This window comes from Coenobita brevimanus, chromosome 69, assembly GCF_032717465.1.
Source record: "Coenobita brevimanus isolate Jiangsu-jjx chromosome 69, ASM3271746v2, whole genome shotgun sequence".
Classification (NCBI taxonomy): domain Eukaryota; kingdom Metazoa; phylum Arthropoda; class Malacostraca; order Decapoda; family Coenobitidae; genus Coenobita; species Coenobita brevimanus.
Genome location: NC_137022.1, coordinates 26,939,915 through 26,964,722, shown reverse-complemented (window position 1 = coordinate 26,964,722; position 24,808 = coordinate 26,939,915). Strand labels below are relative to the sequence as shown.

The following is a 24,808-nucleotide window of genomic DNA, read 5'->3' as shown; positions in this document are numbered from 1 at the left end:
GGGTTGGGAAGAGGGCAGGTCAGATACAGGTGAAACAGATACGGTGAAACAGAAAATAGTGGTAAAGGATAATGGTATGGTGAAGGTTATGGTAGTGTAGTACGAAGAGGAGGGCAGGTCAGATACAAGGCAAAGATGGTGAAACGGAAGATAGTGACAGTAGACAGTGCTATGGTGAAGGTTAAGTCATATGGGTTAGGACAGATCAGACACGAAGCAAAGACAGTGAGAACGAAGGTAGTGATACTAGAGGGACGACAGTTTCCATCATCAGTCCTAGCGTCCGGCATCACTGCGCAGGAACTCAATGACGTCAAAATCGCTTGGCACGTTGGCTGCTCTCTCCTGAACCTCGGTAAACGTGTAGTCCTTCAGTAGCTCCCCGTCCTCGAACACCGTCACCAGTAGGTCCTGTGGGGGTAGCAAGGGGAGAGTTTTTTTTTTTTTTTTTTTTTTTTTTTTTTGAGAAAGTTCTCAGCAAATGTGGACTTTATTCACTTATCAGTTTAACCTAAGTTGGTCCTACCTAGTCCAGCCAGACCTGACCTGACCGAGCTTAACCTGATATACGGTAATTAAACCTAACCCACCACAACCAAAGCTAACTGACCTTGGCTTAACCTAACTTGACGAATTTATCAACCCTTTGCCAGATCCCCATCACCTCCACATACCATAACCAGATCAAAACATTCTTAACTCATCCACATCAGACCAGAGCTAACCTACTTTGACCTGACATAAACCAACCTGACCTAACGACTTACTATAGCCTAATTTGACCAGATGTAACCGGTGGCCTAATTTGACCGGACCTAACCCAACGTGACCTAATTTGATCAGATTAACCTAACGTGACCTGATCTGACCAGGTGTAACTTAACGTGACCTAATGTAAGCAAACGTGACTTAATTTCACAAGATGTAACCTAACGGTACCTGATTTTATCAGATGTAACCTAATCTGATCCCCTAATCTTGGCCGGATACCCGATTTGACCAGACATAATCTAACGCGACCCAATTTGACCACATGTACCCTAATTTAATCTTATTTCACCGGACCTCACCGAATTTTCCCTCTATCCTTGGCTGGATACCTTATTGGACCAGGTATAGCCTGACGTAATTTGTCCAGACACAGCCTAATTTGACTCGGCTGGACCTAGTTTGACCCAATTTGTCCAAGTTTGATCCAATCTAACGTAATTTTGAGTCAGTGACCTGATTTCACCCGCATTAACCTAACCTTGGCCGGATCTCCCTTGCCGCTCTGCACGGTGACACATTTGCCGTCTTGGTGCTGGAGTGTGAGGCGGCCCTTCTTGCTGTTCTTGCCAGTGTCCGTGATAGGCTGCTTGTACACCTCCACGCCCTCGCCGTTCACCTCCGCATAGCTCACCTTGTACGCGCACTTCTGGGTGTCTCGATCAACCTAGAAAAAAAAAAATGTTTTCAGGCTTCATTCTTATCATCATCGTCATCATTAGCATCTTCGTTCTTATACAGATCATCAGCAGCAGCAACAGTATCTTCAGTCTTCATTTTTTTCGTAAGCATCACTATTACTACCATCAACTTCTTCATTATCTACTAGTTGGGTCATTTTTTTCTCCTGAATCAGGCCAATTTTGCTCTCTTTTTTTTCCATTAAAGTTTTTTTTCATACAGGCTTTGAATGTGCCAATATGTAAAGAAATATCAAATTCCTGGATAATCAGTGTGGTCAGGATACCTACTTGTTGAAGCAAAGCGGCCCCCGCTCCGAAGAACGCACAGGTCGTACTCCAGCCGTGCTTTTTTATGTGCTCTAAGATGGCCCCTGTGAGAGAGAGTATTAATCATTATCACTGTACAACAGCTACACAAAACAATTCAGTGAGTACAATTTTAAAATCAGTGTCTTGAGCGCCAGTGAATGCCTTTGGAAGAACTGTCGCTTCTGAGGTACAAAAATCATATTATTATTATTATTGTTATTATTATTATTATTATTATTATTATTATTATTATTATTATTATTATTATTATTTTATTATTATTATTATTATTATTATTATTATTATTATTATTATTATTTTATTATTATTATTATTATTATTATTATTATTATTTTATTATTATTATTATTATTATTATTATTATTATTATTATTATTTTATTATTATTATTATTATTATTATTATTATTATTATTTTATTATTATTGTTATTATTATTATTATTATTATTATTATTATTATTATTATTATTACGTCATCCAGATGAAGGTGATAATGTTACCTATAATGATGGTAACCCTATAGTAATTATGATAGACAAGGAACGTACAGAGACTATGGTGGTTGATGCCGTCCGCTTGAATGACTCGCACACAGGGTGGCAACATCTTGTAACCTTTAGTGTTGGTCTCCGTTCCGAACGCTTTCCCCAACGCCTCCAGGGACTGTGGGAATTATATAAAAGAATTAGAACCGAAATTAACACCTCTAAGGACTGTGGGACTTAGATAAGAATTAGAGTCGGTATTAACACGTCCATTGCCACCCTGAGACCTCGTGAGCTTTGTGAGTGATGAGTAAAATCTTAACCTGTTAGCCAGAGGAAAATAAGACAACTCAGGGTTAAGCTTGATAAAATTATGTGGTGCTAAATTTCTCTTTTCTAAGAAAAAAAATTAGTTCATTGTCTGGATCATAACTTGGGGGTAAAATTGCCATCACTCTATGTTGCATGGTGGCCTATAGTAAGATATGAACACTGGATTATAAAGCTGATCATGAAGGAGTGCTATGTAAATGATGCAGAACAACAGTATTGTCATATTTTGTCTCCGACGTGCGGGAAATAACAAAAATAAGCGGCCAAAGAACGAAAGTTTCCTTCTAGTTAAAATTAATAAAATGTAGCATCCTTCGCGCCTGTATATTCATTTTTACATCACAGCATCATTGCTTTGTGTAGGTCGACTGTATATATTACTCTGTCCAAACCCAAACGATTTTATTCTTCAGTGGTAACTCCCTCCTCCTAGGTCATCTCTGAAGGTTAAATTTTCCATCACTGAGGTCCATATGTAATGTCCTCGTCTGCTCTGCGTCCTACTTACAAGCGATTCCCACATGACCTCCTTCTTACACTCCTCTATTTACAACATACATACATCGAAAACCACCTCAGTTGTTACAGTCTCCTTTGCTAACTTCCGCCAGTGTTCTTGCTTACAGCGTACCAGCACATACCCTGAGAATAATTTACTTGGAATCTCAGGAGTCAGGGCGTAAGGTAGATACAGACTGGGTCTCTACTTACAACCTACCTACCACCTTGTCCGTACTTATACTCGTACACTTGTACGATAGTTCTTTTAAAATACCTTGGTCTAGATGTTCGTTCTGTTGCAGCTTATTTCATGGAACTCTGTGTCAGAAGAAGAAAAATATACGATTCTGCATTCTTTCCACGGCATTTCTTTGTTACTAGCTCCTTCTAGTGTTGATTTAGGCTATGTTAGAGTAAAAAGAGTATAACAGCGTCTTACCCTGAGAACTACCTCCTTGGGATCACCAGAGTCAGGACGTAGGTAGACACATCCCCCTCTCTTGCCCCTCTCCAGCACCATCTCCTTCAGTTCCCCTCCCCAGGTCTCCTCCAGGCACTTCCAGATGTCGTAGGAGTCGCACACACACCCGGCATCTCCTGTAGGGAAAAATATATCGTAGGGAGTTTGATATACTTTGCCAGACGTCAGTAAAAAGTGAGATATGAAAGTAATGTACCGTAGGAAGTTTGATAAACTCGCCAGATGTTAGTGAAAAATGAGATATGAAAATAATATACCGTAGGAAATTTAATATACTCGCCAGACGTTAGTAAAAAGGGAGATATGAAAGTTGTCATCTGGTGAATGGGTTGTCGTACAGTGGATGGTATACCGTAAGGCCTCCCTTCTCAGCGAGAGTGTAGCCCTGATAGTGCATCAGATAGTGTTATCCTCTTTACTAGGATGACGTCCAATTTCATTGTATTCTTGCCACTCCCAGACTATTTTATTTAATTTCGGCAAGATTTCTCGGGCGAAGTTCACCACTCCATTAAAAAAAATAAATAAGCAGTGGTAGGTAGGGGCGCTCACCATCCACTCACTCGATATAGTGCTGCTTTCGGGTGACTGCCTTTCCCCTCTCTCTTCCTTCCTTCTTTCCTTCCGTCCTCATCTGTCTGTCTTTCTTTCATTCTTTCCTCCTCCTTATGCCTACGGATGACTCTACATTCCCTCTTCCGTCTTTTTTCCCGTCATTCTTTCCTCTTCCTTCTGCCAGTGGGTGACTGTACACAGAGTGACAAGCCAAATGGTTTCCTGAACACCAGGAAACCATATACTACTCTGGGTGGTAACCATAGAACCAGATTATGGCGCCTGGTGGTGTAATGGGTAATTAAAGCTCTCCAATCGGATTGAGCCTGTGCAGGTTTATATCCAAGGAATGGTTTCTTGTTCACGTAATGCCAGTCAGGGATGAGTGAGGCTGATCAGTCTCATCTTAATTGTCAGGACAAACTTGTCTAGCCCCAAGCTTCTACGCTCCTCATGGGGCAACACAGGATTAGGTGATGAATAAATTCGTCTGCGCATACAAAAAAAGAATTCCTTGAATAAATACTTCATATCAGCAAACATTGGTTGGTTGAGGAAAGGTGTGTAACTGTTTTTAGTCGCGTGTATCTGTCCCTGGCGTCTGCTGTTAGTTTTTAAAATACTTGACCCAGAAACATTTTCGTTACTGGTTGGTAAAAATGTTAACCCCTCCCCAAGTCATTCTCGGATCTGAAGGTCTTTGGTCAATTATTAATGTTGCTGGATTGAAAAAAAGAAAATGAAGAAAACTTAAGTGTGCTGTTATTTTTCGTTTGAGAGGCATTTTAGTCATGGATTCGACTTCCCTTCCTCTGAATAAGCCTCCTGATTGAGAACAGGATAGTACACTGGAAAATATGAGGAGAAAGGGAGAGGGGAGGATATTGAGGAAAAGGGTGGAAGATGAGATAAAGGGCTACGGGAAGACAGAGAGGGGGAGGATTGAGGAATTAAGGGGTGAAAGGTGAGACAAAAAGGTATTGGAAGAGAGAGAGAGAGAAACACTGCTTCGTTTCACTGACCCTGATGGTACACCTCAAGCATGTGTCTGTGTGCCTCCGCCTCCCTGTCACGCCCCCATGTGGTGACCGTGGAGTGCTCTGACGATGGCGTGGAGAAACCCCCAACGCCCTTCAGGTGGTAGAACTTCCGCAGGAGGGAGGTTCCGGCCACTGTGTCTGAGGCCTGAATGAATAAGATAGGAGATAGCAGATGATTAGAAAAAGCTAAGAGACATCGAATGTTTACAGAAAGAGTGGATTACTAAGAAGAGATGGTGATAGCGGATGATTACAAAAAGATAAAGGTGGTGGATAGTTACAGAAGATAGAACAGGTAACGGATGATATTATGTAGTGGGCGCTTACGAAAATATTGAGAGCGAATAATTAGAGGATACATATGGATTGTTACAGAGACAGACAAAAAATAAATAAATAAATAAATAAAGGCAGACATACTAACCGTGATGCTGACCCTATGTGCAAGACCTCATACGGCCCCAGACTCCACTGAGAGAGAGAGAGAGAGAGAGAGACTAACCTTGCAGCTGATCATATGTGCAGCACCCCCTAGAGCAGCAGATTCCACGGAGGATACACCACGGTACCCCGCATCGTGCATCTGTTAACCGTATAGTGAGGTTATACACACTTGGTAAAACAACACACACACACACACACACACACACACACACACACACACACACACACACACACACACACACACACACACACACACACACAGCAAACTTAAAGCATAATTCACTTTCACCGCGAACTCTGTATACATAGAGGACATATACGGTAAGGTTCCTCGCTAGGTTTTTGAGAAGCTTCAGGAGAGACAGAGAGAGGGGGTGGATGGGGGGAAAGAATACTATAATAAAAAGGATGCAATGCTGAACAGTTACTGAGCCACAAGTATTGATGACCATATGAGGTGATGATAATGAGGAGACCATTTTCACCCAAAAGGTCTTCAGTAATTGTAGCTGCGTAATGGTGGAAATTGGAACCATGTTGATGTAATATTTCTCAACTCAAAATTAGCCCTACAGTAACCTTCTGAAGTTAAAAAGAAAATCTTGCGTGACGCCTTGTATATCATATGTGTAAAATTTCCCGTGATACAAATTAACTGAGAATTATCCCCAACGGCTAAGGTATTTTCCCATAAGTTTCCCTACGAAGCGCGTTTTCGTGGTGTTAGTAACAGCAGTAGTAATAATAACTAGTGGCACAAGTGGTAGTAGCAGTAATAGTAGCAGCAGTAGTAGTAGTAGCAGCAGCAGTAGTAGTAATCGTAATAGTAGTACTTGTAATCTCAAGTTCATCTGAACATAAATCCGGTGCAGTGTAAACCAAAATTGCCCTCTTCTGGAGTCCACAATATATCCTTAAGGGTCGTATCGGTGCCACCACGTGAAGGCGTACCTCTTCAGCACTTTCCTGTCCTTAACTTACCATAAACTCGACAAATTCTGTGGAGTCTGAGGTTAAGGAGGCGTAGTGGTGGATGATTTGCTTGAAGATGTGGGAGTTGGTAGCCACAGTCATAGGGTACCATGTTTGTACCAGTATTGTCTGTGAGGTAGAGAAAAGTGAGTTAGCTTTAATCTCTCTCTCTCTCTCTCTCTCTCTCTCTCTCTCTCTCTCTCTCTCTCTCTCTATCTCACACACACACACACACACACACACACACACACACACACACACACACACACACACACACACACACACACACACACACACACACACACACTAATCTGTTGAGCTACTATGACAGAGTAACAAACACAATACAGGAAAGAGAAGGATGGGTGGACAGTATCTATTCAGATTTCAAGAAAGCATTTGACAGTACCACACCAAAGACTTTTATGGAAACTGTACCATCAAGGAGGAATTCGAGGCAAACTGTTTTGTTGGATGCAAGATTTTCTCATAAAAAGAGAAATGAGAACAGTACTAAGAGGAAACTACTCATCATGGAAAGAAGTGACTAGTGGAGTACCACAGGGTTCAGTGCTGGCACCAATCATGTTTTTAGTGTATATAAATGATATAAACAGTAACACTGGAAATGAGAGCTATCTGAATATGTTTGCAGATGATGCAAAAATACAAAGGAGAATTACTAACACAGACTCTTGTAAAGAGCTACAAGAAGAATTAAATAAACTTCATGAATGGAGTAATACATGGCAAATGGAATTCAATGTGGACAAGTGTCATGTAATCAAGTTTGGTAAAAGTGGAAAAAGACCTGATTGGGATTATAAGTTAGGAAATAAAACCCTTTACACATCAGAAAGAGAGAAGGACCTAGGCGTGATTATCAATAACAGACTATCTCCAGCTGACCACATCAGCGAGAAGGTACGGAACATGTATACACTGCTTGCAAATATGAGAATAGCATTCACATACATAAATGAAGACATGCTAAGAAGGATAATAACATCATTCATTAGACCAACCCTGGAATATGCATCAGTAGTCTGGAGTCCTCATCTCAAAAAACACGTAGACAAGATTGAAAAAGTTCAAAGGGCCGCTACAAGATGGATACCAAGCTTAAGGGACCTAAGCTACGAAGAAAGACTAAATAAACTGAACCTACCAACACTACAGGAGAGAAGGAAAAGAGTTGACATGATAATGCTATATAAGTGCATATCAGGGAAGAAGAAAATAGACATAAATGATTACTTAACATATGGAGAAGCATCAGCAAGAGGACACTGCAAAAAACTGCATCAGAAGAGAGGTGATAAAGACGTAAGGAAATTCAGTTTCCCAAACAGAGCAATTGATCAATGGAATGCACTACCGAATGAAATAGTGTGTGCCAAAAAAATTCACAAATTTAAGGATATGTACGATAAATATGGTTTAAGACACGGGACAGTACGAGCTTGACTCATACCTGTAAAGATACAATTAGGTAAGTACACACACACACACACACACACACACACACACACACACACACACACACAAATATGAGCCCATTCAGCAGTCCATCAATAATAATAATAATAATAATAATAATAATAATAGTAATAATAAACCTCTCATCACCCACCTCAAAGAAATTAGTAATCCAAGGCACAGCGGGATCCGTGTTCTCGACGGTGAAGAGAACATTCCTGGTGGGGAGAACAGTGCCCTCTGGTATGGCCTTGATCCGTAGGGGTAGCCGTCCCCCGTGGTGCTGTGGGAGGAGGCCAAGGGAGGTCAGGGGTCGCAAGTGACAGGAAAATATGAGAAGGATATAGAACTGTGCTTTCTGGGTAGGCCTTGATCCGTAGGGATATTCGTCCCCCTTGGTGCTGTGAGAAGAGGTCACTGAAGTCAGGGGTCGTAAGTGACAGGAAAAAGTGAGTAGGAAAATATGAAAGGAATTTTAAGGAACGATCGAAACAAAGATTTATTATACATGAATAAATTTTGAGGGGATGTGAGTGGCACAAATTGTTAATTATTATAATATGAATTTTTTAGCTTTTTGCCCCAGCAAGCTAAAATGTCAGCCATGAGGAAGTCAGAGGGTGGAAGTGATGGAGGAACAGCACCGGAATCGTCTAAGGTAGAATTGGAGGAGAAAGTCTGTGCGAAGAGATCTGCTTTATCTGTAGCTATTTCTTCTACTGATAAAGCAGATCTCTTCGCACAGACTTTCTCCTCCAATTCTACCTTAGACGATTCCGGTGCTGTTCCTCCATCACTTCCACCCTCTGACTTCCTCATGGCTGACATTAAAATTTCTTCAGTTGATGTATTTTCTGCCATCACTGGCCTCAGTACTAACAAGGCATATGGGCCTGATGGGGTCCCTCCTGTTGTTCTCAAGAACTGTGCTTCTGTGCTTACACCCTGCCTAGGCAAACTCTTTCGTCTTTGTCTGTCAACTTGTACCTTTCCTTCTTGCTGGAAGTTTCCTCTCATTCGGCCAGTCCCAAAGAAGGGTGACCACTCCCAACCCTCCAACTATCGTCCAATTGCTTTAACGTCCTGTATTTCAAAAGTTTTCGAGTCAATTCTTAATAGAAAAATTTTAAGGCATCTTTCCTATCACAACCTTCTTTCCGATCGTCAGTATGGGTTCCGTCAGGGACGCTCCACTGGCGATCTTCTCACCTACCTTTCAGACTCCTGGTCATCCTCCTTTCGGGACTTTGGCGAAAGCTTTGCCATTGCACTTGACATCTCAAAGGCTTTCGATCGAGTCTGGCATAAATCTTTAATTTCCAAACTGCCCTCCTACGGTTTCTATCCTTCTATCTGTGCCTTCATCGCTAGCTTCCTTTCTGGTCGTTCTATAGCCGCTGTTATAGACGGCCATCGTTCTTCTCCTAGATCTATCAACAGTGGTGTTCCTCAGGGCTCTGTCCTATCACCAACTCTCTTCCTTTTATTCATCAGTGATCTTCTAAGCTGTACATCTAACCCTATCCACTCATACGCTGATGACTCCACCCTTCACCTTTCCATTCGGTTCCCGCAACGCCCATCTCAACAGTTACTTCAACAAACAAGGGATGAGGCTATGGCACACCTAATGTCTGACTTGGCTCGTATCTCTGACTGGGGTAAAAATAATATGGTTGTCTTTAATGCATCTAAGACTCAGTTCTTACACCTTTCAACCCGACAAAATCTTCCACAGGTATACCCACTAATGTTTAATAATATTCAGCTTAATCCTACATCATCCTTGAACATGCTTGGGGTTTCATTTACTCGGGACTTATCTTGGAAAGATCATATTACATCTCTTGTAAAATCTGCTTCCAAGAGATTGGGTGTGCTAAGCCGACTCCGCTCTTTCTTTACCCCTGCGCAATTGTTGACTCTATACAGGGGTTTTATCCGCCCCTGTGTGGAGTACAACTCTCATGTGTGGGGAGGCTCCCCTCATACAGCTCTTCTCAATAGGGTGGAGTCAAAGGCTTTTCGTCTCATTAACTCTCCTCCTCTTACTGACTCCCTTCAACCTCTGTCTCTTCGCCGCACTGTTGCATCTTTATCTCTTTTCTATCGCTACTTTAATGGTCACTGCTCCTCTGAACTGTCTGCTTGCATTCCTCCACCTCTACGACGGGCGCGTAGCACCCGTCTGGCAGCAGACTCTCATCCTTTTTCTGTCCAACTCTCTAATGCAAGAATTAACCGTTACTCCCAGTCTTTCATTTATGCAACAGGTCATCTCTGGAAATGTCTCCCTCTGTCTGTATTTCCTGCTGCCTATGATCTCCAGTCTTTCAAACGCAGTGTGTCCAGGCATCTCAAAATGATCGGATCTTGAATTTGGCTCTATATTGTATTTTGTTTTTCTCTTGGAGGGAACTGTTACTGCGGGCTCATGGCCTTTGGTTCCTTCTTCCTCGCATAAAATATATATATATATATATATATATATATATATATATATATATATATATATATATATATATATAATCCTGTGTTGTCCCATGAGGAGCGTAGGAGCTCGGGGCTAAGCAGGTTGGTCCTGACATTTAAGATGAGTGACCAGCCTCACTCATCCCTGAGTGGCATTACGTGAGCAATAAACCCCAACCACCCCATGGATATAAACCCGCACAGGCTTAATTCGATTGGAGTTCCTTAATTACCCACTAAACCACCAGGCGCCATAATCTGGTTATATGGTTACCACCCAGCGCAGTAAATGGTTTCCTGGTGTACAGGAAAGTATTTGGCTTGTCACTCAGTGTAGAGTCACCCATAGGTAGAAGAAAGGGGAAAGAATGAAGGGAAAAATAGACAAGAGGGATTTGCTGATTTGCCTAATTTAACTTGTAGAATACTGTATCTGTGAATGTATCAGTCATTTCAGGTATGATCTGCAGTACCGATCATCTTCGCAGAGGGAGACCGATAGCCAGAGTTTACCCTGTCTCATACTGTTAGCCTGTGTTTATGTAAGTCCTTGTTATCTGTTATCACCATGAACTAACACCCTTTTTTTTTTCACTGTAACTCGGGCCAATATTGCAATCTATCCATCTTGACTACTGATTTGTACAAAGACGTTTTAGAATATGGTGCCAGTCACGAAGAAGTGTTTGGAATGGATATAGAGCTATAGTTCTGTCTACAGTAATTGTGCCACTGAGCTACGTGAAATGAGCTGCATAAGGACGAAAGTTTGGGTCATGTTAAGATAAAAAATTTCATACATCAGGAGACAAACGCAATAACCACCAAGCCACCGCCCATCCTTTATTACTCATTTATTATCCAAGTTTATTGTTGTTGGGTAGGCAAAATGTCGATAGTACTTTCATCGTTGAACACCTCTCAATAAAGTTCTCCCCTTCTTCGTTGAACATCTAGTTCTCAAACACCTATACCTCGTTGAACAATCCTCACCTCATTCATTCCTCGTTCAACACCCCTAGCCTTGTAGAACACCCCCTTAGCCTCTTCGTTGAACATCTCTTACCTCCAGGATGTAGTTCCATCCCTTCTCGTTGAATACATCCTCCCTCTTGAACACAGCATCTATCACGCCCTTCGCCTCCTCCACCATGGTCTTCGTCAGCACCGGCCCGCACAGCCATCGCTTCAAGAGGTATTGCAGCCCGAAGAACACCGTGTAGGGAAACCTGGTGGGGAAGTTTGAGGGATTTAGAGAAAGTTTTAGGGGAGTATTTTGTGATTTAGGGGAAAATTTGGGGAGATTTGGGGAATGTTTTGTGGTGCAGGGGAAATTTATGGAGGTTTTAGGACCCCCCCCCCTCCAATCTCTCTAAAGCCAGAACTTGACCGGATTGCCGTCGGAATTGAGATATAGATTCAAATACCAAAAGTGCCACCGGAATGGACCTGCTTTCAGACAGTGGTTAATTCTGGGGTGGGTGGGTAAAAATTAAAGATTTGGGGGAATATGGGAAAATTTTTGGTGTAGGATTTATGGGGGAATATTTTAAGGTGAAGGGAGACTTTTATGAGTTAAATTTTGGGCTTTGATATTTAAGACTTTAGGGTGTAGAAAAATGTACAGGGGTTAATTGTGTAGGGTTTTAGACTTTCGGGTGTAGGGGAACTTATGGGGGAAAATGAGGTTGTAGGGAAACTTTTTGGGGTAAATTCTGGGTGTAGACTTTCGTGAGTGACTTACTTGCCTCCCCTGGACTCGAAGTAGGCGTAGAGCTTGGTGGTGCCGGGAGGGTAGGCCTTGTAGTGACTCGACTGAAATAATAATAATAATAAAGTCATAGTTCTTCGAACATAGCATCTTCACAGTTTTTCGCCAATTCTTGTGGCAGTCGGCAAGAACAGAACAGCAAAACATGGGGCGATTTCTTTTAGACATTTTCTCGTACTGATTCGTAATAGTAACCTCTGTAGCGCACTTATTGTGCACCACACAACCTCCATATGTGATCACCACATTTCCTCCACACTTTGCACAGGGCACAGTGGCACCGAAGCTGGGATGACCTTTTCAACCCTCCTAAAACCGCAAACCCACGGCGAGGGCGTGCCTGATCCAATCAGTTCACATTTAATCCACGCCGTGAGCCTACGACCAGAGGTCCCAGTCACAGTCGACCTACTCGAGTGCACACGGCACTAAAGGCCTATGTGTGCGTCACGTGTACAAAAGCGCTTGAGGCGTTGCCTGAACCGACTCCGTCCAGGCAACAGCTGTACCTCACGCCCATACACACACCACGCGCTATCTGTGACATAACTGTCGAACACCTGCACTGTCTGACTCCCATAAATTACTTATCCCCCGCTAAATAATCGTAGAGTCATGCACCCTGGTTCCAGCTCAATTATTATGTAATTCTCCCGTGTGAATGTGTGATACTGAGACTGTGATTATTAATACACTCCTCAATCTCCCGAACTGAGTTTACTATCATTCCCGTTGTGAGTATATAACATATAATGTATCTTTTACAATAAATACAGTATATCAATTCAGTAGCGAACTACCTTACTCTCTAAAGCTCTACACAGGTAACCAGCTCACTCACCTTAAGCACTACACAGTAGCAAGCAACTGACGATCCATAAAAATCGCTACACCTCTGCGTTGAACAAAATAATAGAAAACTGAGTCATTAATCTAAAGTTGGGGGGAGTGCGGTACCTCACTGGTAGGGTGTCGGGCTTGTAATCGTGAGTTGCGAGTTCGCTCCCCGCCCGGTGGCTGCTGCGCAGGGAGGGGTAACGCTGTCCTGCAACTCTAGCAGGGCTATAAAACCTGATGAGGCCTAGCTCGGGGGACCGGGCCAATATAAGGCCCGATCCTCTCCACAGCAGAGGAAAATCTTTAAACAACAACAACATAGCTCGGGGATTATTCTCCTAATCTGAAGATCTAGTTCCATCGTCACAGTTTTCTTTATCACTCAATAAGACCAACTGAGCATTCCGCCAGTGTCTTATCGATTCCCCCATCCCCCAACTGGTGTAATAGTAGCCTCTAAAGTAAGCTACATCGTAAATTTGAAGTGTGGAGATATAATATGCAAATACTTTTTTGGGGGGTTCGCTATCGCAATACCTTATAGCAGTCGGCCAGAAGGATAATGTTGTCAACTGGCCCCTGTGCCATAGCGGGAGGGGTGATGAGATACGGAGCACAGGACAGGCGTTGTGGTACTATCTCTGTGGTGCCCCGTTAAAGGGGAAGTTTGGAGTTGCCTATTTTCATTGGCTCCAAAACTCACGCGCTCGGTAACCTTGGGATCAAGGCCTTGCTTGTTTTGCAGTGGTAAAATCGTCTGGCAGTAATGAAAGTAGCATTGATATTATTTTTCTCTAGTTTTGTACACGTCAGACGATTTTATTCGGCCAAATGATAATTTCGTGAAAGTATTGAAACAACCAACGATGTCCGCATTACTGCTGTGTTTATTCCATGTTACTCTTACGTCTGTACCCCTAGACGAATTTTATTGATCTTCATTACTCTCTCTCTCTGTAATTAACATATATATATATATATATATATATATATATATATATATATATATATATATATATATATATATATATATATATTGAGGGTGGTTGATGTTTCATCAGCCTCCCCCCGTCTCCCCTTCCCTCCCCAGACTCTCATAATTATCAAGGTCGTAATCGTACTCCCCTACACTTCCTCTCCCCTCCCCACCTCTCCCTTCACCTTTTTCCTTCCCTATCCTCTCCCCCTACCCTCCCTTCGTCAGCCTGATCACTCCCTCTTCTGTCTTTCCCTTCTCTCATTTCATTGTTACTGTCCTCCTTATCTTTCTCTTCCTATCCTTTCATCCCCTTCCCTCCCTCCCACCACTCTTCCCTGTTCTCCTCTCATCTTTACTATCCTCCTCTTCTTTCTGCTGTCTCTTCCTCCCTCATTCCTCCCCTCGTCTTTACTATCCTTTTATTCCTCCTCCCCCTCTCCCCTTCCTTCTCTCCCTCCCTCCCTCATTACTCTTTCATCCCTTCTCACCTTTACTGTCCTTTTATTTCTTCTCCCCTCCCTCCCTCATTCTCTTTCAGTATTACTCTCCTATTCTTTTCTCATCATCCTCTCTCATGCACATTCCTCCATCACACCTTCCTCTCATCATCTCATATTCTTGTTTCGTCCTCCCCCCGCAGCTGTCCCCTCCCATTCTCGTTCAGGGAGGGGAGACCTTTGCTGGTTAAGGGATCAGCATAGGACTAATGAATCTTAATGTATTCCTTTCACATTAACTTGGCCCAGGTTTTCGTCCTTCAGCTTAGTTCACGCAATTCAATAGCAGAAAAAAAGTGCTACGGTTCTACTTTGTTTCCCTGGCAAGGATAAAATAAAGAACACGACATAGCAAGAGCAAACGAACACGCGAGATAGCAAGAACAAAAGAACACGAGATAGCAAGAACACGTGAGATAGCAAGAACAAAAGAACACGAGATAGCAAGAACAAAAGAACACAAGATAGCAAGAACAAAAGAACACGAGATAGCAAGAACATAAGAACACGTGAGATAGCAAGAACAAAAAACACGAGATAGCAAGAACAAAAGAACACGAGATAGCAAGAACAAAAGAACACGATAGCAAGAACACGTGAGATAGCAAGAACAAAAGAACACAAGATAGCAAGAACAAAAGAACACAAGATAGCAAGAACAAAAGAACACAAGATAGCAAGAACAAAAGAAAACGTGAGATAGCAAGAACAAAAGAACACGAGATAGCAAGAACAAAAGAACTCGAGATAGCAAGAACACGTGAGATAACAAGAACAAAAGAACACGAGATAGCAAGAACACGTGAGATAGCAAGAACAAAAAAACACGAGATAGCAAGAACAAAAGAACGCAAGACAGCAAGAACAAAAGAACACAAGATAGCAAGAACAAAAGAACACGAGATAGCAAAAACAAAAGAACACAAGATAGCAAGAACAAAAGAACACGAGAGCGCAAGAATAAAATAAAAGGTAAAAAGTTAAATTTAAAAAGTCATTAGCTGGAAGGGTTCGTCATACTGGCCTGGCTGTGTGCTGGAGTGAACGGTATCTCAACTGCAGCGTTTGGTTTGGTGTTGTACTGATCCCACACTGAGGCTGCTGTTTGTCTGTGGTACCTGGTATGGGTTTGTAGACATCATTATCATCATCATCACTATCACCATCATCACCTTTATCTCCACTGTCTTCCCTTTCCCCCCTTTCCTCCCTTCACATTCCCTTCCCATTCCCCTCAACTCTCCCTTTTTCCTCCACGTCCACTTCCTTTCCCTCTGTCCCTCACTCCTCCCACTTCCCCCCTTCCCTCACTCACTCCCCTCTCTTCCCCCCCTTCTCTCTCTCTCTCTCTCTCTCTCTCTCTCTCTCTCTCTCTCTCTCTCTCTCTCTCTCTCTCTCTCTCTCTCTCTCTCTCTCTCATACACACAGGAAACACACCATAGACCCATATTGAGCTAGTTAAGGCGCATTTGGGAGAGCAGTGCCCGTTTCAGATTTGAACAGGGATAGGAATGATGGTGGTGGTGATAATTATTAAGAACTACACTTTTTCTGTGGAGTTCGTATTGATATTGTAGGTTTTTTTTTTTTTTTTTGGGGGGAAGGGGGCAAGATCTAGAAGGGTAGCATTCCAAGACCGTTCGAGATAGGCTTGAAATTTTAAGGAGTGATGTATCTTGGTTGCAGGCTTCTTTTAACACAAATTTTTTTCCCTAGAACTAGCACCGCACTAGCGCCTTTTTTTTTTCTTTTTTTTTTTTTTTTTTTTCGCAGCAAAAACGACTGATTAGATTGTTTTGCAAATGCTCCAGTGTGTAGTCGTCAACATATACTTGTGCACCTGGGTATTGATATTAGGATCCAACAAATATACATAACTTCTTGAGATACTGAGGAAAATCAAAATGGCCGCCTCATGCCTGAAAGTGCTAAATCGGAAAGTATTTGGCCGATTTTGACCTAACTTGGTAGGAATGTAGTGGGTCATGGGTGAACATGATTTGCATAGTATGAATGACCTTGATCTCAAGGTCACAGGTCAAAATCCGTAAAATATTTTGAGTCGTATCAAAAGTCCCTTAATATTAGGTCTACAGTGATAACAAAAGTACTTTCATCTGAAATGTGGAGAAAAAATGGGAGAAATGGAGTTCCCCCGAGCTAAGCCCTGTATTGGACTATGTAGCCCCGCTAGGGTTACAGGAGGGAGCTACCCCTCCCGGCACGGCAGCCCGGGCGAGGCTCGAACTTGCAATCCCCCGATTATATTTATTACCGTATATTCTGACCGAGACTGTAATTTGGACAGATGTTGAACAGGGATAGTGTGAAATTGGTTGTGTATGATGACTGTCGTTTCAGTGTGAATGTAGTAGTGTGGGATTTGGAGTGTGGGATGTGGCAGTGTGAGATAGTGTGTAGTGTATCAGTTGTGGCTGTATGAGGTGTAGTGTGACTGTGTGGTAGTGCGTAGTGTGACTGTGTGGTAGAGTGGCGGTGTGATGTGTAGTAGTTTGACTGTGTGTGGTGTGGTATTGTGTAGTGTGGCTGTGTGAGGTGTAGTAGTATGTAGTATGGCTATGTGAGGTGTAGTATGGCTGTGTAAGGTGTGGTAGTGTGTAGTAGGTCTGTGCAGTGTAGTGTAGTGTCATGCTATTGTATTCCCCGCTGGTGTGGTAGGAGTATGGTATGGCATTGGTAGTTATGTGATATGGAGGCTGAACCCGTTATAAGAGTAGTGAGGTGGTGTGGTGTGTTATGGTTGGTAGCATGGTATGGTAGGGGTAGTTATGCAATGGGTTGTGCTCTGTATAGCTTTTTGATGGTGGCGGTAGTGTAGTGTACTGTGGTGTGGAAGGCTGGAGGTGTGTTAGTGTGGTGTAATGGTGCGTTGTGGTAGTGGGGTGTGTGGTATGGTGTGGAAATGTGGTAGTATGGTATGTTATGGGGCAAAGGTATTTGGTAGTTTGGCTTGTTGTAGTGTGATGTGGTGGTGTGGTGTTGATGGTGTGGAGATGTGGCATGTTATCATGTTATGGTGTAGAGATGTGGTACCGTGATGTGGTTTGGTCTGGTCTGGTAGTGAGTGTGATGTATGGTGTGCCAAGGTGTGGAAGTATGGTACGGGGTGTATTGTGACGTAAAAGTGTGGTAGTGCGGTATGTTTTGGTGTGGAGATATACTGTAGTGTCGTATGCCCATGGTGTGGAGGTGTAGTAGTATGGTTTGTTTGTGTAGTTTGGCCTTGCTGGTGATTGTTGTACTGTGGTGTGTTGTGCTATGGTAGGCTACTGTGATGGCGATGGTAGTGCCATGTATTATGGGGTAGGGTTGTGTTAGTGTGGTTGGAATTGTGTCGGGTGTTGTGGTGTAAATGTGATATAGTGTGCTATGGAATGGCGGCTGGACGAGCCTGCCTGTTGCATTAATTGTCTGCATCCGCTTACGTCTTATTGCTTGCCCACACGTGTGCTCAGAGAGGTGCTGCATGGCAACATGAATGCAACACACTGACGAACACACGCAAACATGTTGGGAACAGCAGCGTTGTCTGGTTTAGACACATCCCGTCGCCTCTGCTGCCAGTGTTCGAGGCTGTGCTAAAACATGTTTGCATACGCCTGTCCAAATACTGCTGCATACATGTACGCAGACATGTTGCCAGCCTTATGGACGTGCACTTAGAGAGAGAGAGAGACGCTAGGGCAGAGGAATGGGTGTGAAGGTTACAGGTAAAAAGGGAGAGAGGGATGGGTGAGGGAAGGAGAGAGGCGGGATAAAGGGAAAAAAAAAAAAAAAAGGAAGGGAAGGAGACAAAACTTAGGAAGAGTAGTTATGTTTGGGATGAAGGGAGGCTGTGACGGGGGGGGGGGGAACTTTGGGGTAGATAAAGGAGGAAGAGAGGGAGTTACGATTGGAAGGAAGGGAAGCAGGAAGGTAGGGATTAAGGAAGGGAAGGAAGCAGAGAGAAAGTTTGGAAAGGAAGTGACTCGCCACCCCTGAAATGGCTTTGTTGGAATGTCATGGTTATTTGGGTGTAAAGAGAGAAAAGGAAAGACCTAAATACAGTTCAGTTCTCACATAAATAATCCCCTCTCAGATTTAAGAATTCATGTATAACCATTTGAATAATGCTCAAGTTTGTGCGCCCGCCATCACTGTCAAAGGTGACTGGAATCTGAGTCCGAGTGAAGTTTCGGTAGTTTTCTTTAGCAAAAACCAGAGATTGCGGAAGCTGCATTAAGCAAGCGATCCTCCCCCCTAGAAGTTGTAGTTCTCACTTTCGGGACTGTTTGGTCCTCGATTATCTCGACCTCCTCTTCGTAGAAACTATTCCAATTATGCTACATTTATCCTTTATTTACGTGTATTTATTATCTATTATTTTATTTACAAACCTTTTTGGACCCTATGAAATGGGTATACATCGTTCGTAGAACTTACTACAGCTTGTAAGATGTCAAAAGCAAAGTTGTTTTGACAGCTCACAATCTTGCCCATGTCCTGAGGCTGGAAGGCAACAAAACGTGACAGGCAGCATAAAAGTTCGTGTGATCAAATACAAACCATTAGTGTACGAGTCAGCACAATGATTGAGCAGAACATTGAAAAGAAAATTGATGTTTCGCGAAAACTAGAAAAGGTAAGTATCAGTACACTGGTTTGCTGAAGCTCAGCATTGCTTCTTGTTGGATTTTCATGCTCGAACGGTTTCCTTGAACAGCAGAAATATACTGCAGGTATTTTGTCATGTTCCAGCACTCTTCAGTAGGATGTCAAAATGATCAAGGCTTTAAAGTAAGTTTAACATAACACTCGAGGATGAATGAGGCTGGTCACTCTCATCTTAAATGTCAGGACCAACTTGCCTAGCCCCGGACTCTTACGCTCCTCATGGGGCAACACAGGATTGGATGATAGATGGATGGATTAGTTGAAGGAGTAACTTCCCCTCATTTTGTTTTCTTCGTGCTGATATCAAATAATGAATTAGTGATAAACGTCATAGTGAAGTCCCAGATTTTGCCCATGTCAAAAGAAATAAAATGCTGGATTTGGGGCAAAAACTGAAAATTTACTGAATTATATACAAGAGGAGAGGAGGTCAGACACACAAAAAAAATGATAAAGGTTAAATCAAAAGTAGGCAACTCTACATAAGCTGCCGGTGGGTGGATGGTGGTTGCCACCACCAGACCATGCCTGGCCCAGGTTGAAGCATGAAGGAAGTAAGAAAATGTTGTGTCCTAGTATTTACTCAACATTAAATTTCTGCCCACATAGAGACAGAATGAGTCAAGATACCCACCAGGTGTAATTTACAGCCTGAATAAACTATGTATTAAGGACCCAATTTGCAATAAATGTAGCAGAAATTAAATAAGATAGGACCACTGAAACAGCGGGTTGCCATCAATGATACATTAATTTCTGTTTATGATAAATATAAACAATTCATGCTACGTTATATATACATTGTGTGTTCTATTTATGTTATTTATATTACGGTATATGACATTACTATGATTCACAGTTTCACAGAACGGTGTAGATATTTAACAAAGAAAAATATGCTTTTTAAACAGTGCAGGAACTGTGTTTGTCAAAATCGTGGAGCCATCTACCGGAATGCTAGGCTCTTCAGAAGCACCCCGTTCACAGAGTTCAGGAAAGAGTGGTATATGAAGATAGTCTTCCAGTGTATGAAATTTTTATTTAATTTGATTGCCTGTCAGGTAGGTATATTATATGAAGCTACAGATTTTTTTTTTTTCTCTCTCTCTTTTTTAATGGAGCCGGATTCCGTGGGCTTGAATGATGAGTGAATGGAAGTGTGGTCCATTGAATTGGGCAAACTTAGGTTGTCTGGATGTTGCTACTCCTCATCCTGTCCCAGTGGCATAGCATGGGCTGCCAGCATCGGGGGCAAGGCAAGTATTGTGCCCCATAACCCATGGACTGTTAGCACTCCCTGAGTCCCTTCCACAGGCCCAGTATTGAATCCCTTCATTGTATAACCATTTCTTCACTTTTGTAAATGTTTAAATTATTAAAAAATTCTCTCTCTCTCTCTCTCTCTCTCTCTCTCTCTATTACATAGTTGAAACAGAAGAACAAAGAATAAGAAATGACCACCGCATTAGCAAAAGAATTATCACAGCAAGAAAATGAAAACCAACCTGTCGACAAGCAAGAATAACAAAATTCATCAAATGATCGAACTACCATCGGCACACTCACACACTGGCAACAGCATCATGTTTTAACTGTGTTGGAACACTAAATTGGCGGGAACATTACTTGGCGGCGATATTTCAAGATTTTGACATCTTAATTTAATGATCGGACTGTCACCACATGCACAACTAACGGAGGCCATAGCATGTTTCACAAATACTACATGTACCGGTAACACAAGTTTCTGCAAATATATGTAGAGGTGAAAATATGTCATTCTCAGTAGAAAATCTCCTACACACATATGCATTTTAAGGATTACCTTGGCGTGAGGTGGATTTTAAAAATTATGCAGTGCAACTATCAGTGTCACACACACCATGGAGACAAGGCATGTAGGGGAGCTTTAGCGAGGTTATGTAGGTGCCCGTTGCAATTTGGCAAGATTATTAATTTTATATGTTATGGATGTTATGGAACATTACCGATATCTTCAAATGGGAAAAAACGCTATTAATAAGCATTGTGTAATATGCCGATAAGGATTACATGAGGACAGTATGGCTGTAATTAGCAAGAAAAATACTGTAAAATGTTACGTGGCAACATTTATTTGCCCCGTCATGTTGAAAGCTGTGTAGAATGTTCAAACATTGGGAGATTATCTGTGTGAGGGGGAGGGCACACTATTTTTTATTATTACTACTTTATTTTTTTTCTTTTGAAATTTTGCGCTCCTAAGAATTCTGCACCCAGGGCAACCGCCCCTGTGGCCCCTCCCACGCTATGCCACTGTCCTGCCCTAGGGTGGGAAAGGAGGTCTGGATGATGATGATGAAACTTAATCTTTCCTGTGTCAAACAATCAAGTAGAAACATGGACAGTACTGTAAATATATAGATGCAACGGCCATACCACGTTGAGTACACCGCTTCCCGTTCGATCAGCGAAGTTAAGCAACGTTGGGTCTGGTTAGTACTTGGATGGGTGACCGCCTGGGAACACCAGATGCTGTTGGCATCCCTACATGTCAAGTGGGGTTGGTGGAGGATTAGTGCCCCTCCCTGTAAAACAATTACTTTAAGCCCTTGACCACCCCGTTTGGGATACATGGCGTCTGGCAATGAATGAAAATGAATTATTGTTGCAAGTTATTTTATAGGAATAAATTGTATACTTTACAGCAAGTAGCTGTTTATTTCTGTTTTTTGGACATTATTGAAGGTAGAAAAATGAAATATTATAAGTAATGGTTTAACCCCTGCCTCGCTACATACCTCATATGAGCCACAGTGAAGATCTGCACATCATGGTGTAAGCTCATGTGAGGTACAGTTTACATTGGTTATAAAACAGTGACTCGAGGGAGGTAAACTACATCACAGAGAATCTGCCATCAGGGGTTAATACATGATCTGCTTGGAACAGTGCTACAAGGAGTCTTCATAACACCAGACTAAAGGTCACTTTTCTCTTGGCTTTTCTGCATGTGATAGAGAGTCTGAATTTATGGGTTTACAGTGACATAATTTTCTTTCAGATGGCACAGTCACCCCTCAGGCCCGAGATGCTTCATATTTCATTAGATGTAAGATTTTGAAGAAAGAAATTTTGTTCATTGCAGGAGATGAGCCAGGTGGCTAATGTGCGTGAAATATTGTCACGATCAAGTCAGGTGGCAACCAATGTAGGCAGCATCCTGGATTCGTTTGAGCACCGCCTAGCCCGCCTTGAAACCACCATCCTTCCCCTTTACCACCAGACTGGGAACCTACAGCGTCGCCAGCTAAGTTAGTTACTGTATTGTTTATTGTAGTACATGGACTGTGACAGATAATGATGGTGAAGGTGGTGTTGATAATGGTGATGGTGATGACAGGGCTACTTTAGTTAACCCCTGCACTCTGATGACATATTTCAAGCTGCCACGAGGGAATTTTTTCAATTGTAGTAAGGATGGGAAAAACTAAGGTCATCGCTAACCTCTCCAGTTCTGAAAGTTACTTCTGAATAAAATTATTTGGTACCCACAAAAATATAATAGAAATAATGTTCATTGGCTAAGAATATTACTACGATTCAGCTTTTATATTGTACTGTACTGGATATTGTTGGAACACACTATCATATTCAGAACTCCCAGACCAGCTCTTGAGTTAAAGAAGTACATGCTGATAGATGTATGTCATCCCACATTATGAATTGTATCCTAATATTGTTGCTAAAACATGGCCCTCATCACCATATACCAGACTTAACATTTGACTTAAAGTTCATGCTGGTATCTTGTACGACTGATTTTTTTTGTAAGTTTTGTTAATATAGTACTGTACTTTTGTTTATGGTGTGGCTATATGTTAACATTAGATGTTACCATTCCTTCCAGTACTCAGCATTTTCTTCCAAATTACTCATAGTGAAGACAGCACCACAGCTCCTGACAGCTTGCCAAAGTTGAGAACTTCTTTTCATTGCACCTTATATATATATATATATATATATATATATATATACACCAACTGCCTAGCCCCAGGCTCCTACGCTTCTCATGGGGCAATGTAGGATTGGATGATGGATGGATGGATGGATATATATATATATATATATATATAAGGAGCCTCTGTGGTACTGTGGTAGAGTGTGCGTTTTGTACATGGGCGAGCCAGGGTTTGCACCCCGCCAAGGTAATTAACTTTGGGAGTGTTCACCTGGCCATGTACTACATTGGCGGACACCAGGGGTGCTGTGGTTGAACCAGTGTCGCCTACTATAAAGTATGCTTGCACCCAGTTGGCTTGCGCGGGCCGATTACACTTGGTTCACAGACTACACACACATCCAAAGCCACTCCAACACGACAATTACACTAACAAGCATTTCTCACACTACATACAATCTCTACTAGACAGCCTAAGCCACTTGGTAGAGATACATTGGCTGTATTGTCCCGACTTCGGTCGGGATAGGCCGGTCCTGCAGTGGATGCTCAAACGGCTGATGATGATGGTGATATATATACCGGTATATATATGTCCACAATCATAAGGTTTTGTAACTTCATGGAGGGAAACGGCATGTTCCATGTGCTGTACACAGCTTACTAGTGTGAATGACAGTAATATGAGACTGGATGTTTCCTGTACACCAGGAAACCATTTACTATGCTGGGTGGTAACCATATAACCAAATTTTGGCGCCTGTTGGTGTAGTGGGTAATTATTGTGCTCCAATCGGATTGAGCCTGTGTAGGTTTATATCCAAGGGGTGGTTGGGGTTTATTGCTCATGTAATGCCACTCAGGGATGAGTGAGGCTGGTCACTCTCATCTTAAATGTCAGGACCAACTGCCTAGCCCCGGGCTCCTACACTCCTCATGGGGCAACGTAGGATTGGATGATGGATGGATGTTCTAAAGGTGAATGTAGGGAAGAGTAAGGTCATGGTCTTCGAGAGAAATAAAGCCAGTGAATGTACAGTGAGGCTGGATGAGAAGACAATGGAAAATGTAAGTGCATTGAAGTACTTGGGTAGTGTGATGGGTAAGGATGGAAGTTTAGAGGATGAAGTGCTTGAAAGGATACAACAGGGAAGAAAGGTTGCTGGTTCTTTCAAGGCAGTGGTAAGGAACAGGGAAGTGAGCATGGATGTAAAAAAGTCACTGTAAGACATTATTGTGAACCAACCCTAATGTATGGAAGTAAAGCTTGAACCTTGCTGGAAGGACACAAGTTAAGAGTGAGAGCAGTGAAAATGTGTTATATGAGAGGAGCATGTGGAGTTATGTGGAGAGACAGACTGACAAATGAGGAAATGAAGGAGCATTGTGGTGTGGATGTGGATGTGATAGAAAGTGTTAGGAGAAATACATTGAGGTGGTTTGGTCACGTGGTGAGGATAGAGGGCAAAAGACTAACGAGGAGAGTGTATGCGAGTGAGGTGGGGGGGGAAGAGGGAGGGGGAGGCTGAGGATGATGGAGGATGGCGTGGAGAGGTATATGAGAGA

The 24,808-nt window shown here is 42.4% G+C and overlaps 2 protein-coding genes and 1 non-coding gene across 3 annotated transcripts in view; 2 read left to right on the top strand and 1 right to left on the bottom strand.

The window, feature by feature from the left end:
- Positions 1-273: 273 nt before the first annotated feature.
- Positions 274-13,770, bottom strand: LOC145405990 (nicotinamide phosphoribosyltransferase-like). Its single transcript, XM_080277172.1, has 12 exons — positions 13,690-13,770; positions 12,289-12,359; positions 11,611-11,773; positions 8,227-8,355; positions 6,603-6,722; positions 5,680-5,760; positions 5,160-5,322; positions 3,541-3,698; positions 2,331-2,445; positions 1,740-1,822; positions 1,250-1,435; positions 274-411 (listed from the first exon to the last, which is right to left on the bottom strand). Exons 1-12 carry the CDS (start codon positions 13,738-13,740, stop codon positions 277-279), a joined length of 1,455 nt encoding a protein of 484 aa, XP_080133298.1. The 5' UTR covers positions 13,741-13,770; the 3' UTR covers positions 274-276.
- A 5,404-nt stretch (positions 13,771-19,174) lies between these two features.
- Exo70 (exocyst complex component 7) overlaps positions 19,175-24,808 on the top strand; it is a 38,401-nt gene continuing 32,767 nt past the window's right edge. The window contains exons 1-2 of the mRNA XM_080277433.1: positions 19,175-19,270; positions 22,430-22,595. Of these exons, the coding sequence (XP_080133559.1) occupies positions 19,217-19,270; positions 22,430-22,595 (220 nt within the window). The 5' untranslated portion in view covers positions 19,175-19,216. The remainder of the gene's footprint in view (positions 19,271-22,429; positions 22,596-24,808) is intronic.
- LOC145406229 (5S ribosomal RNA) lies at positions 21,707-21,825 on the top strand. Its single transcript, XR_013898507.1, has one exon. It is a non-coding gene; the product is annotated as a 5S ribosomal RNA (ribosomal RNA).

Coding starts and splice junctions, on each gene's coding strand:
- LOC145405990 (XM_080277172.1), bottom strand. CDS start 13,740: ATGGCACAGGGGCCAGTTGACAACATTATCCTTCTGGCCGACTGCTAT. Junction 3,699..5,159: donor GCTTGAGGTGTACCATCAGG/GTCAGTGAAACG, acceptor TTTTCCCTACAG/GAGATGCCGGGTGTGTGTGC. Junction 1,436..1,739: donor GGGCCGCTTTGCTTCAACAA/GTAGGTATCCTG, acceptor TTTTTTTTCTAG/GTTGATCGAGACACCCAGAA.